The 15,002-nt window shown below is 50.2% G+C and overlaps 1 protein-coding gene across 1 annotated transcript in view; it reads left to right on the forward strand.

Annotated features, from left to right (window-relative positions):
• The first annotated feature begins 8,558 nt into the window (after nt 1–8,558).
• LOC146173186 (26S proteasome regulatory subunit 4-like) overlaps nt 8,559–15,002 on the forward strand; it is a 32,816-nt gene continuing 26,372 nt past the window's right edge. The window contains exon 1 of the mRNA XM_084584850.1: nt 8,559–8,675. Within this exon, the coding sequence (XP_084440976.1) occupies nt 8,655–8,675 (21 nt within the window). The 5' untranslated portion in view covers nt 8,559–8,654. The remainder of the gene's footprint in view (nt 8,676–15,002) is intronic.

The following is a 15,002-nucleotide window of genomic DNA, read 5'->3' on the forward strand; positions in this document are numbered from 1 at the left end:
TTATAATTTCACATTGTATGTTTGCTTCAAAATGGTGAGCTACAGCAAATGCTCATATGTTGAAGCACATAAAGGCAATGCCACATCTTTAATGACTGAGTTGAGGCCGAATTACGGTAAGCTCTCACCACTGCAAACTTCATAGGATTTAATAAGTAGTAGGAAAGGGGAGGAGAGAAGGGTGGCCACTTTGTTCAAATGGAATATTTCCAGTGAGGTAACCACATCGTCCCGCAATTTTTAAATGCATGGTGCAAATAGGTACATTCCCTTCGAGAGTTGCGTCCTCAGGTACAGAGCCCTACTAAAGTTGAACCAATTTCAGATATACCTACCTATAAGGGACTTGTGACAAAATGTGTCCTCTAAAAATGATGGCGCTAGCTGTAAGTCGCACGCTGCCAGGCTTTCGCGATGGCACCATGCGACCTCCATCACGAACGAAACAGGGAAAGGAGTGGGGGAACTTGAGAAAGAGTGGCAGGAGGGAGGGAGGACCAAAGTGACATCAGAACGCGGACGTGCGCCGAAGTGGCACGTCAGTCGCACTAAAAAGAACCGTGAGCTAAGTGGAAATGGTAGAGGTTCCTGGGAATTGCACTCTGCAGCACACCAGTTGGAGAGGTTTTGCCTGTCTGCTCAGCGGTTGTATCCGAGGTGAATATATGAACATCAGCTCTTTTCCTCAGCACACATAGCGCATACTCGCAATGGGGGATTGACCAGTGTTTATTGCAGTCATAATAGATGAATACTTGATCCTTAGGCCCCGCCGCGGTGGTGCAGTGGTGAAGGTGCACGACTATTGTTTCGGAGTACCCTGGTTCGATCCCGACCGCCGGCGGCTGCGTTTCGATGGAGGCGAAACGAAGAGGCGTCCGTGTGCTGTTGTGGCTGTATGAAGAAGGAAAAGAAAATGCACGGGCCTGCTACTGGCTCTGTAGCTGAGCCACCGCCGCAGCCTCGTGCGGACAGAAGAGAAAATAGAGAAGAAAGGAAAAGAAGAGAGAGAGAAAGACGCGCGCCGCAACAACAGCCGTCGTCCACCACCTAAGCGGTGGCAGGTGCAATGACGGTGGTGGTGGTTAAAACATTTATAAATAACAATTAAATGATTACAGAGGTGTTTGGGTTAGAGACGTATCGGTCTCCCCCTCACAATACTAGGTGGAGCCCCTATTCCGGGGCCCCATTGGCCAGCAACACCGCCCGCGTCCGTTGAACCAAGGCCTTTTGAGCCTTGAGTTCTTGACAGCCGAGCAGGGCCGCCTCCCAGTCCTCTCTAGTTGGATTGGGGTTGGGGGGAATGGATGGGTTTGACTGGCACGCCCAGACCATGTGAAAGGTGTCGGCCACCTTCCCACAGTACTGGCACGCACCATCAAAGGACGGGTTGAAATGTTTAAGCACCGCCGGGCACAGTACTGTATTGGTAAAAATTTTGATGAGGAGGCGCTCGTCAGCGCGATCCAGTCCCTTACAAGGGGCCGGGTAGCGCCTGTGCTCCTCCTTGTAGTAATCGGTGATGTCTTTGAATGTAAGGGCCAGATTGTCTGATTGGGAGTAGGCTTCCAAGGACAAGGAGATAGCCCGGGGAGAGAGTGCGCGGGCGGCCTGATCGGCCTGTTCGTTTCCCCTGAGCCCCTGGTGACCGGGTGCCCAAATAAGATTATGCGGAGTTGGGTCTATGTATCGGCAGCTAGATTGCAATATACGCCGGGCAAGCGGGGGAGCCCATCCCAGCCTATAATTCCGACAGGCCCCTCGCGAGTCGGTGATGATGTGTTTCGAATTGGGAATACTGAGAGCCAGAGCGATAGCAATCTCCTCCGCGTGAGTTGTGCTGTAGGCTTTGAAAGTTAGCCCGTTAACCGTGTTTGTGTTGTGTACGACTGCAGCCGTATACCACCCCCCATGGTAAGGGCCGGCAACATCCACATAATACACGTGTTGCTGGTGACCATAGTATCGCTCCAACGCTTCCGCGCGCGCCTGGCGACGACCGTTATGGTCTTCTTTGGACATGTTGCGGGGAAGGGGTCGGACCCGGAGGGCGCGTCTCCAGAGTTCTGGCACTCTCACCCTTTCCTCAATGTGGTAATCGTGTTTGATGTGTAGCCGGTCCAAGAGGCGGCGACCGGACGTGGTCTGTGTAAGACGCGTGTATTGGCTTAGTAAGTGGGCTTCTCGTAGCTCCCGGAACGTGTTCACCACGCCCAGAGCCAGAAGTCTCTGGTTGGACGTGCTGACCGGAAGGTCGAGAGCCCGCTTGATGACTTTCCGGTGGATGGCCTCCAATTGATCCTCATCGTGTTTACGCAGGTACAAGTAGGGTGTCGAGTAGAGTATTCTGCTCGTTACAAAAGCATGGGCAAGCCGCAGTGCATCCTTGCTTCGTAATCCGCCCCGCTTGTTGGAGACCCGGCGGACCATACGACCCACCTGGTCTCCCACCATGCGAAGTTTGGCCAGAGTGGTGTCAACTCTGCGTTGATGGTGTATGAAGAGGCCAAGGACGCGGATCTCTTTGGCCTCCCGGATCGGTCCCGAGGGGAGACTGATGCGAAGCTGAGTTGTGTCTCGAGGGGATGGACGTACGTGCACAAATTCAGATTTAGCTGGGGCGCACTGGAGTCCGCAGTAGGTCGCGTAGTCGTCGACTACGGTCGCCGCTGCCTGCAGGCAGGACTCCATGTGGCCCAGGTTACCTTGCGTGGCCCAGATTGTGATATCATCCGCGTAAAGTGCGTGATGTATCCCGGGAAGAGAAGCCAATTTGGAGGGAAGATGAAGCATGGCTAAATTGAAGAGGAGGGGAGACAAGACAGCGCCTTGAGGTGTTCCCCTCGAGCCGATGGTGTATGGCCCGTGTTCCGCATCTTGTATGCGTATGTAGGCTTGGCGGTCTGTAAGAAATTGTTTTATGTAATTGAAAGTTTTGTTACCACAGTTGGTGTGACTGAGGTGATCGAGGATTACTTCGTGCTTCACATTGTCAAATGCGCCTTTAAGGTCCAAGGCCAGGACCACCTTGTCATTATGGGGGCATTCGACAGGATCTAATATGTCGTGGTGGAGCTGAAGGAGTATATCCTGTGCTGATTTTTGAGGGCGGAAACCGAACATGGTGTCCGCGAAAATGTGCTGTGTTTCAAGAAATTCGGAGAGTCTGTCGCGCACCATTGTCTCCATCAGCTTGCCGACACAAGACGTGAGAGAGATGGGGCGAAGGTTCTCCACATCAATAGGTTTGCCGGTTTTCGGGATAAAGGTGACGAGAGCCGACTTCCAATCGAGAGGGAGAGGAGTGTCTCCGTCCCAAATACTATTGATGTATTTTAGAAGCACAACATATGCTGCATCGGAAAGGTTGGCCAAAAGCTTGACCGTAACCTTGTCGCGCCCGGGTGCAGTGCCGCGTTTCATTTTGCTTAAGGCCGCCCGGAGGTCGTGGAGCTGGAACGGAGTGTCCAGCTCCGTGTTCTCTTTGCCTGCATACGAGTAGGCGACCGCCCGGGGGTCCTTGGTGGTGCACAGGTATCGATCCCTGAGTGTGTGCGCTAGCTGTGTTGTCGTTCCTGTAAAGTTGTGCATGACTTTATGTAAGTGGCGTTGGGTTTCCGTGCGTGTTTGTGTTGGATCGATGAGCGCGCGGAATAGGCGCCACGTATTACGACCAGACATCTGGCGCGCAGCCGTGTTGCACCTGTCTACCCAGTTAGTGTCGGCTAGCTGAGCAGCATATTCCGCGGCTTGATGTGTGAGTTCGAGGATGCGTTTTTTAAGGCGTTTGTTATGTTTCTGTTTTTTCCATCTTTTGGTGAGGCTGCGGCGGGCCTCCCAAAGATGTAGGAGGTGGTTGTCTACGTCCGTTTGCGTTTCCGTGAGCTGTATCTGCCTTTCGTGTTGTTTCAGTGCAGACGTGAGTGATTTGTACCAGGTGTCATATCCCGACTGGAGGGGGTCTACGATAGACAGAGAGGTGCGGAATATTGTCCAGTTCGGGACACAAGTTTGTGTTTGTGGGCGTTTCAGTGGACGCGTGTAGATGGTTGTGTAGATTATACAGTGATCACTACCAAGAGTTTCCTCTGTGTTCAGCCAGTCGGCATGGCGTATGTTGCGTGTAAATGTGAGGTCCGGGCAAGTGTCGCGTTGAATCGAATTTCCTACACGTGTTGGGTTGGTGGGGTCGGTGTGGAGGGTGAGTCCGAGTGTAGAGAGAAGTTCCGCAAGCTTCCTCCCACGTGTGTTCTCCCGGGGATACCCCCAGAGCCTGCTGTGAGCATTAAAATCACCGACAATCAGAAGTGGGTCCTTTCCCGCTACCTGCATAGCTTGCGTGAAAATTTCGCTTAACGTAACATTTTTAAGTTTCGGGGGACAATAAATGTTTAGAATGTGTACAGGTGGGTCAGACCGCCTTAGGGGCAGTACTGACACCATCGTGTACGCGAACGGTGGTGTTGTGGGGAGTGTGACTTCCTGTGCAGTATATTGCTTGTGAACAAGTATACATGTCTGCGGGTTGTGTTGAAATGTAGTGTAGTTTGTGAGCTTGACGCCTGCGCCGGGTTCCTGAAGGGCAACCGCGGCAACGAGGAATTCAGAGGTCTCAAGATAGAGGCGGAGTTCATCCCGCTTCTTGCTGTTCTTGAGACCTCTGCAATTCCACTGCGTTAGTGTAAGCGGCTGAGTTGTTCTGGCTCTCGACTTAGGGCTGGGGGCCATGTTCGGATACGGAGGGCGGGATTACGTTTTTAAGACCTCCCAGTCCGCTAGTGCCCGGCGCAGACATGCAGGAGTCTTCAGAAAGGTCAGACTCATCGGGAATGACTCTGTTAAATTTTGAAGGTCGGTTAACGTCCCTCATTGCACCCATGCGTTTTAGAACGCGAGGATTTTCCTGTATCCATTTTTGGATAATGTGAGTTACAGCTTGTGTCACCTGTGTGATGACATTGTCCAGCTGACGCGCGATTGTGTCATGGATAATTTTGGGAAGATCAGCCAACTGCGTTTCAATCGCGGTGACCCGAGTCTCCAGGGTTCCGAAGCGACTCTCCATATTATTAGGAATCTCCCTGTCTGTTATGTTTTCTTCCTCGTCGCTAGAAGAGGGTTGCGTAGTGATTTGATTTTTCAGCGAGTTAAGCTCACTGGCTAGTTTTTCGTTTTGAGCTCGCAAAAGGGCGAGCTCGCGTTTAAGTTCCTGCGTCTCGGCGGTGCTGGTGAGGGGGGGAGGGGAAGAAGAAGAAGAGGAGGCGACCTTTGCCCAGCTGCCTACCTTGGATTGTTTGCAGGCGGCGCCGCCAGGAGGAGGCTTTAGAGCTGGGAACTCCGCGTCTCCGGGTGGTGGCGTTGATCCAGTTGATCCCGCTGTCTTGGTATTTGGTGGCGTTCCGCCGCGGTTTTGCGTCTCCTGTTGGCGTTTCTGTTTGGCGGGGGGGCCCGATGTCTTGGGCCTTGGCTGTTGAGGCCTGATGAATTTCCCCGTGCATTCGCGGGAGCTGGTGAGGTGCGGCCCCCCGCAGATTATACACACTGGATTGCATTCGTGGGGGGCCATCCCCTCAGTACCAGCCCCAACGTTTTGGCCACAAAGTCCGCATCTTTCATTCACTGGAGTGGGACAATTGTCCGCCCGGTGACCCAGGGTGCCACAGCGGTAGCACGCTGGCACAGTCTTCTTGTAACCCCTTACGGGAGTCAGTTCTGCGTTGTAGTGTACGTGCCGCGGAACGTTACGTCCCGCGAAAGTGAGCACAGCAACGTTGGAGTTCCCCAGCTTGCGCACATGGACGAGTTCTCCACCACGCCACTGCACACTATGTTTCAAAGAGTCACTGGTTTCTAGGTTGTGCACAGTAATCACTCCGCGACACACATCACCGGTGAGCTTGAGGTGTCCGTGAAGCGGAAGCGGTCCTTTGCTGGTGTTAACTTTGAAGTCCGTGAGCAGCTTCTGAACTACCTCTGCGTTCTGCGTGCCACAGACGATGATGTTTTGTTCCCAATTGGGAGAAATTGTGATGGCGTTCATGTGCTGCCTACCAATGTATTGAGAAATGGCAGCGCCGAGCTCCCCCTGTTGAAACGCTGTCTTGAGGTCGACCGTAGTACTTGGCTTGATCACGATCACGTAGTCGTCAGAATTCATCCTGACGGTTGGTTTCGGCGTCCACTTGGAGAGTGGGGATGAATTTTGTTGAGTTTTCGAAGACGGAGCGCGAGCGTCTCCCGTGTCTGCATTGTTCAGAGGAGTCTTTGACTTGGCCGCTCCTCGTGCGTTTTGCCGGCGAAGTCGCCGGTTCTCGACGACTTGAAAAAGGGCAGCTTGTTCCGCCGAAATGGTGGATTGGCCGTCCTCTGGCTGGCTTATAGGGACAGACGACCACGACAGAGTCGTGGGGTCGTAGCCGCGTTGTTCGTGCTGAGCCATGTTGATTGGGTGGCCAGCGGGCGTCTTCGCAACCAGCGGCGGGGGAGCCGCAGCCGTTAGGCTTAGCTCATCCGCTACGTGGTTATGCGCAGATTTGCTCTAAATGGCCGAAAATTGAGCGTACCTGGATATGATCGGTGTCTCCAGGATCGCGCTGCCTTCACGGATGCAGATGCGCAAGTTTCGCAGGAGTCAGATCCAGATTTCTGCGGTTCCAGCCGAAAATCGACGGAGCCAGTACGCCACGCGTCCGATCGCTCCGCGCTGCGTCGCAGAATCCCTCTGCAATGACGGCATACCTACAACAGAAAAATTTGGTTGCTGCCTAGCCTCCGCCGCAAGCGGGGTTGACCTACCGTCCCAACCCCGCAGGACTAGGAACTGCCACCCTGTCCGTGTGCTGCGCGATGTCAGTGCACGTTATAAAGGTCCCAGCTGGCGGTCGAAATTACTCCGGAGCCCTCCACTACGGTATCTCTGTCTCTTTCCGCTTTCACTCCCACTTTCCCCCTTCTCTATGGCGCGGTTCAGATGTCCACAAAAGAAAAGTGCCAAATACTGCGCTTTTCCTTTCCTGTAAACTACTTATTATTATTAATGCGACTTGCTGTGTGATGTCAGTTGTGGCTGTATAGGAAGAAGGAAAAGAAAATGCACGGGCCTGCTACTGGCTCTGTAGCTAAGCCACCTCCGCTGCCTCGTGCAGACAGAAACTGATTTATTTATAAGAAGGGAAAGGCACGGTAACTGTCTCACTTGTTTTCTGTGGACACCACAACCGCACCGTAAGGGAAGGGAGGAAGATGGCAGTGAAAGTGGAAAGAGAGAAACAGGAGCCGTAGTGGAGGGCTACGGAGTAATTTCGACCACCTGGGGATCTTTAACGTGCACTGACATGGCACAGCACACGGACGCCTCTTCGTTTCGCCTCCATCGAAACGCAGCCTCCGAGGTCGGGTTCGAACCCGGGTACTCCGGCACAGTAGTCGGGCGTCTTACCACTGCACCACCCCGGCGGGGCTCGTGCAGACAGAAGAGAAAATAGAGAAGAAAGAAAAGGAAGAGGGAGAGAAAGACGGGCGCCGCAACAACAGCCGTCGTCCACCACCGAAGAGATGGCGGGTGCAATGACGGCCTACAACAAGTAAAAATTCGAACAGGCTAGCCCCCGCCGCAAGCGCAGTGACCTACCTGTCCCAGCCCCAGCACGTTAATTTCCAGGTGGTCGAAATTATTCCGTAGCCCTCCACTATGGCTCTCCTTTCTCTCTTTCCACTTTAACTCCCACCTTCCTCCCTTCCCTTATGGCGCAGTTCAGGTATCCACAGCGCAAGTGTGACAGATACTGCGCCTTTCCCTTCCTCTGAACCAATTATTATTGATTGATTGATTAAAACTTTAATTTCCACCAATTTAGGAGGCCCCCTACTCCCCGCTCTTGGCACGCAGGCCTGAGGAACGGGGGCTGGAACCTCCGCGACTAAGGACTGGCGAATATACATTGGTTATTCGCGGCCTCAGCCGCCAGGCGGACGGCTTTCTGCTGGTCAGCGGGGACGTCGCTTCGCAGCAGGGTTACCCAGGCTTCTCTACTTTTAATGTTGTCCCTAGCGCCCGGAGACTTAGGGCATTCCCAAAGTATATGGTCGAGGGTCCCCCTCGCTTCGCAGGCTTTACATATATCATTTTTTCTCTCATCTGTCTGGGTGTGAAACAACCATGACAGAGTTCGGGAAATTTCCGGCTTGTAATCACCGCCAGGCTATGGCCTCTTTATTATTTAAGCTAGGATCCGGTGGCGGCATCAGACGTCTTCCTAATCTATAATTTTCGATTATTTCTTTATAAGTTTGCACACGTTCGTCCATCGCCTGGCAGTCGGGCGGCTCCGCGTTAGCCCGGAAGTAGAGATCTCGGGCTAAATCATGGGCCGCCTCGTTGCCGGGGACGGACGTGTGTGCTGGGACCCAAATTAGTTGCGATTTTAGTTGCAGCTTTTAGAATTCGGGCGGCTTCTTGCGAGACCCTGCCTTTTCCGATATTCCAGAGAGCAGTTTTACTGTCGCTAAAGATCAATCTAGCCTTCGTTCCGACGCAAGCGAGCGCTATTCTATTGCGACCTCTTCAGCCGCGCCTATGTTTCTGCATCGGATGGTGGCGGAGACGACTGGTGCGCCGCTACCATCGACTACCGCGGCGACTGCCGCCCCTGATGGCCGCTTGCAGCGTCTACGTAGGCAACTTCTTTTACTCTGAATTCTTTTGCACTTTTAACCAGTGCGCTTCTGCTCTCTTCTCCCGTCTCTCCTAAAGTCCCTAGATCCGTTTTTTAACAAAAACTAAGTAGCGACAAGTACCTCCTCCCCTAACCTCCTTTCCAGCACGTCTCGCGTCGTCCGCCATGTTCTTCCTGACGCGCTCCAGCGGCGCGGCTGGGTTTGCTGGGTTATAGCTGGGTCCATCACAGCGGCGCGTCGGGAAACCTAGTGGAGTCATGGTTTTGCAGCCAAAGACGGTAAACATTATGGCAAATGAACTCGGTACAGACAAGTAACAAAAAAACGTGCCACTAGTGCGCTCCAATAGTTTAATTTACGCATTTTGTGGCAGACGGCAAGGGCGGCGAAAGTGCGTAGCGCGGTGACCGATTCTCAGGAAGGTTTCTGGCGTGTAGCATGTACTGTATTCTCTTGTTCAAGCTGTATCTTTGCACTAGCTTCAAAAGAGGTTCTCCTTGACGTGTTGCCTCGTTCGACTCCAGACCTCGCGAGTCGCAAACATTTGTAGGCACACCTAAGGTCGCGAGTATGCGGTTCTCCGCGCGCAACTTTGCCTTGGGCTACGATCGAGGTACATAGCACGTGGGCCCTGGATTGTTCTCGAAATATCTGCAGTATGCTTAACGTATGCTTAAACTGCAAAGCAAACGCGAGGTACGGAGTCCCACCGAGGGGCACCTGCCGCGGTCGCGATCGTACCCGTGACGTCCGGATACCTCGCGAGCAATGCTGGGATAATCGGATTCATGCTTTTGAGACTTTAATGCCGGCCTTTGTGAAGCGTGCGGCGTGCACGCATTTGCGCTATATATGCCAGTATTTTCAGATCGATTATTGTACCTGCAGCAAACACCCAGCATTTAAGAATGACAACAGTAGGAAAATACTGACTACTACATGCAAAGTTGCAGGTTTCCACAGAAATATACTGGAAGCACCCAAGGATTTATAAACAGTTTATTTCAAGCAAACATTCACATGAACTAGGGTCGAGCATAGACCAGTAGTGGAAGCAGGCTCGAGCATTTTGGAGCAATAAAGCCACAGTTCTGGAGCATCCTAATGTTTTGGAACATCTTTCTAAGGCCTAAACAGCTCTAATAATTTAAGTTTCATATTCCTGACACACGAAAAACCTCAATTTCATTCCTGTTCAATCAACGTTCAATGCTTTGCTGACTATGGCCACATCTCTGACTAGACAGAACATTTACAGAATAGCACAGCCTAAGCTACCATTCGGAACAGACTTGTAGCTCATAAGTGAACATAGTTTGACTAAAAGCTTTTGCCTATTTTGACTTCATAGATTCAAATATGGAGTGTGCCACTTCGACGCGCTCAAGCATTGCCACTAATTTGGAGTTTGGTTTGGTTTGGTTTATGGGGTTTGATGTCCCAAAGTGACTCAGGCTATGAGAGATGCTTATTTGGAGTTCAGATTAAAGAGCAGGACATTTCTGCTTTCCTGCTTGTGCATATCCTTTTTGATCCTACATACAGGTGCTGATAAAATTCCTCAGCATTGGTCAGTAGTGCCTTCAGGGAGGATGGACTGCACTGAATGATAGCCTTTTCCCCCTTCAGCTTCTTTACTTCACTTCCTTCTGCCAGTGGCTCATGTTTCTGCTTGAGTAACGCTAGGGTTTCAATTTTAACATGTTGACAATAGGCCTGTAGGCCTTGAGAAGGTTTCCAATAAATGACCCCTTTGTGGCATCACGGCCATAATGCTTCAAGTATGCTTTTGCCTGACATAGCTTGAACACGCCTGTTGCCAAAAAAGTGGCTGAAGAATGAAGCACCTGCTTGTTTTCCCAGCAGAAGCATTAGAACAACTGGTGCAGTTCTTTGTAGCCGTACAAGTTTCCTATGGCCCGCAGTAGTTTGCAATATCTGCTTTGCTTGTTCCTCCTGCTTCTCTCTCCACCAACAAATCAAAATGCTGGGAGGAGTTGCTATGTCAAATGCACAAAGCATTTTTCCACATTTAATTACCTTCCATGCCTCTCTAGTTTACGAAAATTTTATATGTACTAGGCCCCATTGCCAGATCCATTATACCTCTGCCACCAATGCACTGCCAAACCGCCGCGGTGGCACAGTGGTTAAGGCGCTCTGCTACTGAACCCAAGGATGCGGAATCTAATCTCGGCCGTGGCGGCCGCTTTTCAATGGAGACGAAAAGCAAGTCGCCAGTGTTCTGTGCAATGTCAGCGCACATTAAAGAACCCCAGGCGGTCGAAATTTCTGGAGCCCTCCACTGCGGCGTCTCGCATAGCCTGAGTCACTTTGGGACGTTAAACCACATAAACCAAACTAAACCAATACACTACCATTCTTTCGACTATGGCGGCCCCCAAAGTATGGATGTGCAACTCACAACACGCTACCGGCCTGCCCTGCTTCTGACAGTCGCTGGATTGGATCTGATCGCATTTTTTGTAGGCAATACAATGGCTGACTGTGCAGCAAAAACTTGTGTTCCACTAAATATGAAGGCAAAACACTTAGGCAGCCGGTTTGAGGCAGTTTAGGTGCAATAGCATTTTGGAGCAGGATGGCACAGGGAAAGCAGTTTAGAGCAGAATGGGGTAAATGGGGCAGCACTTCCACCCGATAGACATCATATCACATCCTATCGGGCAAAACAGGCAGGCACGTCAAAATATAACATTGCATAAAAATCAGCATAATTGAAAACATACAAGCCAGTAACATTGCTTACAGTACAAGTAGCAGTGACAGACTATGTACTGAAACTATACCCTGCCATCCTGCACAATAAGAAACACTACAGAGAAAATCTGTTCAAAAATCTGCATCAGTTTGAACAGTACTCAAACTCTGGGAAACAAGACGAACATTAGTCAGCAGATGGAAAAGACAACAACAACAAGAACAATTAACGCTTGCCCAGCCAATAAGTGGATTGTATTCCATGCCTATAAAAGCAGTTTGAAAAGAAAAAAAAGGCACTAGAAGAGACTCAATGTGCACTGATACAGACCGACTCCAACACATCCACATAATTCAAGAAAAAGAGGTGATGTGTCATGCTAAAAGTGCATACTCTTGTCATTTTGGCTCCATAATTTTTCCCTGGCAGAGAGAGGTGCAGATGTTAATGGAGAGACCTGAAACAGTACACTGCTGTCAAACACTGTAAGGTGGCTAACAAAACTGAGGTCAGCAGCTAGGGCTAAACGGTACCATGACCTTTGGCAAGACAACCCCTTTTCCAAAATGAAGTGAAGAACATAACAAATGCAGCTTATTTGCAAAGAATGGGTATGAAGGTAGAATGGTGTAAAACCAAACATGCTTTGCCAAGGACCATACTAGAATGTTTCTGTACAGACTAACTCAATTTTTGCTGAAGCAGCACACCACTGCCTCCACAGCAAGAGGCAAACCACTAGCTTCTCTCGCACTAAACTGGGAGCTCTCAAAGGGAATCGCATGCCTGCCACGATGAAAGGAAAGACCTCAGACAGACGATAGGGATGTAGAATCACTTTCAGTTGTAGAAAAAGGACATGGTTTAACGCACAGTTTTATGGGGATTAGCACGTATACAAGGAACAGTAAGGCAGGCTTCCACAGCGTGCTAAAGTGTAGGAATGAAACAGCAAAGCAGCACCTGCAACACAGTAGGCTGTTTGCTGAGAGGTATCGAGAGAAAAGCACTTCGGGAGTGTGGGGACACAAAGCCACCTGAAAGCTTGTAAGCATTTGCAGAGTTAAATAAAATGGGAGGTTTTGTCTACATTTCAACTGACTGCACTTAAGTACAAACGCCTTTCCGAAACTGCACTTTTGTGATAGTCAGATGGATTACTACTGCTGATGAAGAGCAGTCAGGTTCAGGCCAAAAGAACAGGTTCTGAATGCGCATAAATGCTTAAACGCTGCTAAGAGTCAAGTGGTTTCCCATCTGAGTTGTCTCACTTGGTTCAAAATGTTCATGAACAGCAACTATTACAGATCTATACGTAGCAAGAACAGTTCACTGTTATTCACTGCACTTTTGTTCTCTACACCTCATTTCTAAGTCTTGAACAAACTGCACAGACTTCGCCATGCTGCCCAAGTTCACTTGGCACACCTGCATCACAGAAATGCAGGGCTCGTACGACTGGACCTTTCCTAAGCACATTTCACCCACTGAGTTGCTTGTGCGCCTATGCAATGGCATCTGCTGCTTTACGCATCCCAATGCTTCTGCTGCCACACCTGGGAGACTGCTTTTCTGCAGCAATGTAGCCGTTCTCCTTCCGTAGGAACAAATATACCCGGGTGTGTAGGAAACAATGAAGCAGCTTGTTTGGCACATCGTGGCACGTAGGTATGCTTGTAGGCACAACCTTAATAACAGCCTTCTTCAGAGCAACAACTCTTGCACGATCCTGAAGAAGAGTCTCCTTGTTTCTCAAAAAAAATGCTTCCGCTGCTTTCAGCAGCCTCAAAGCAGCTTCTGTTGGCACAACCAAAGGCATTTTGTCGGCAAGGAACGACTTCAGTTGCATAAGTCTGCTGCAATCCTTTGCTGGCTTGTCTGTAGAGATGGCAGTAGCACAAGAATGGCAAGTTTTAAAATTTTTTTGCACCTTGCACACCACATACCCACACAGGTATTCAAAGGCCCCCTCATCATCCACAGTGATGCATTCCAACATTGCCTTTGTTGGGCAAATGATGGATGTTGGCTGCGGTTTTGTGCGCTGGTCTTTAAGTCCAACTAGCATCTCGCCATCGACAGTTGTATAGCTGCCATTAGGGCTGGGCCGCAGGAACTGTGATAATGATGCACTTCGCAGTGCACATTTGAAATCCTTTGGCTTCGGCACAGGGTTGCGGAGCCGAATTGTTGAGAAGAAATTCTCCAGAGCATCTTGACTCAAACGAGAAAACAGAAGAAAGTTGAAGCCATAGTTCTTGAAAAGTCCATCCTGAATTTCGAGTGCTGACCTTGTCGATAAAAGAACACCAGTTTGAACTGGCTTCCACGCACCCCCTTTACTGCCAATAAAGATGTTTTGGAAGAGACATATGATGCTTTCCAGAAAGTTGATGCCATCTTTTCTCCTGTGAAGTAAGGCTTCTTTTTTCGTCCTGGAGGTCATCAGTGCAAACCATTTTTGCACCTGGTCAACAAACCAAGCAGTTGTCAGTGCTGTGCAATCCAAATGCCCAATCTCCACATGGTACCTGAGTGCTCCAGCAGTATCATGATGGAAGAAAGTGTAGGCTGGTGCCACTTTCATTTTGTCAAAATGGCCAGGACTGATGCATGCTTTGTTCAGTCTTGGTGCTGCTTTAAACTCGGCCCCTGCCTCGAGTTCTATAAGCTCCTCTATAGGCTTGACAGAGACCTCATCTGTTGGGAGTTTGTTCGCCTCAACAATGTCATCTGGCAAATATATACTCTGCCCTCTAGTGAGGTGACTTCTGAGATTCTTCAGTAGATGGGGCACATCTGCCATGAAGTAGAGGCACCGTGCAGCATCTTGCGGATGCTTGATATAGCACTTCCGTTGTGTGCACTTGCCCACCGAAAGGCCAAAACATCGCCACAGTGCTTGGTTGCAGGGCCCCATGTCACCAATGATGGCATGCACTTTTACATTAATATTTTCGCATGCTTCGATGAGAGCTTCAATTTTCATTTTGACTGTTGGAGCACGAAAGCTGTTCTCTGTCAACTCGTATGCGACTGTCTGCTTCCATCGTGTTGACAGCCCTCCAAGCATCATTACAAGGCCGTGCGTCGCCACCAAGCCTTCCGGTAGATTACCATTCGAAAGTGGAACAGACGGCATACCGATGATCCGGCCAGTTGATTGATCGAAGTCCAAACCTTTGGACAGCTGAATCTCGTCGATCATCAGCACGGCATGCCTCTCTTCCTCGCACAGAAGACTGATCTGAAAAGTAAAAAAGGTGGAACGTTTACACGAAATAATTACTGGAACCCACTATTAATGCAAGCTGTACGCGTAGTGAAAATTCTCTGCAAACAATTTATTTTATTTGCCAACCTTTATCTTCAGTAAGTCCATCATTTCTTTGAGAATTCCTGGTCTGAATTTAAAGCTTTCGATCCTCCGTTGCAAGGTTCGTTCTGTGGGAAGAGGGCAGGCCAGTTCCCGGACGACGTTGTAGCCCCGGGATCCACAGGCGAGCCTTATCTTTAAAGCCTTCACAACAGTGTCATCGCTCCACGTTGTGCCTTGCATTGAGGTCTTCTGGAGGCTTTGGATCTGATCCTCGTTGAAATG

This window comes from Amblyomma maculatum, chromosome 11, assembly GCF_055883805.1.
Source record: "Amblyomma maculatum isolate TAMU_Amacu chromosome 11, ASM5588380v1, whole genome shotgun sequence".
Classification (NCBI taxonomy): Eukaryota; Metazoa; Arthropoda; class Arachnida; order Ixodida; family Ixodidae; genus Amblyomma; species Amblyomma maculatum.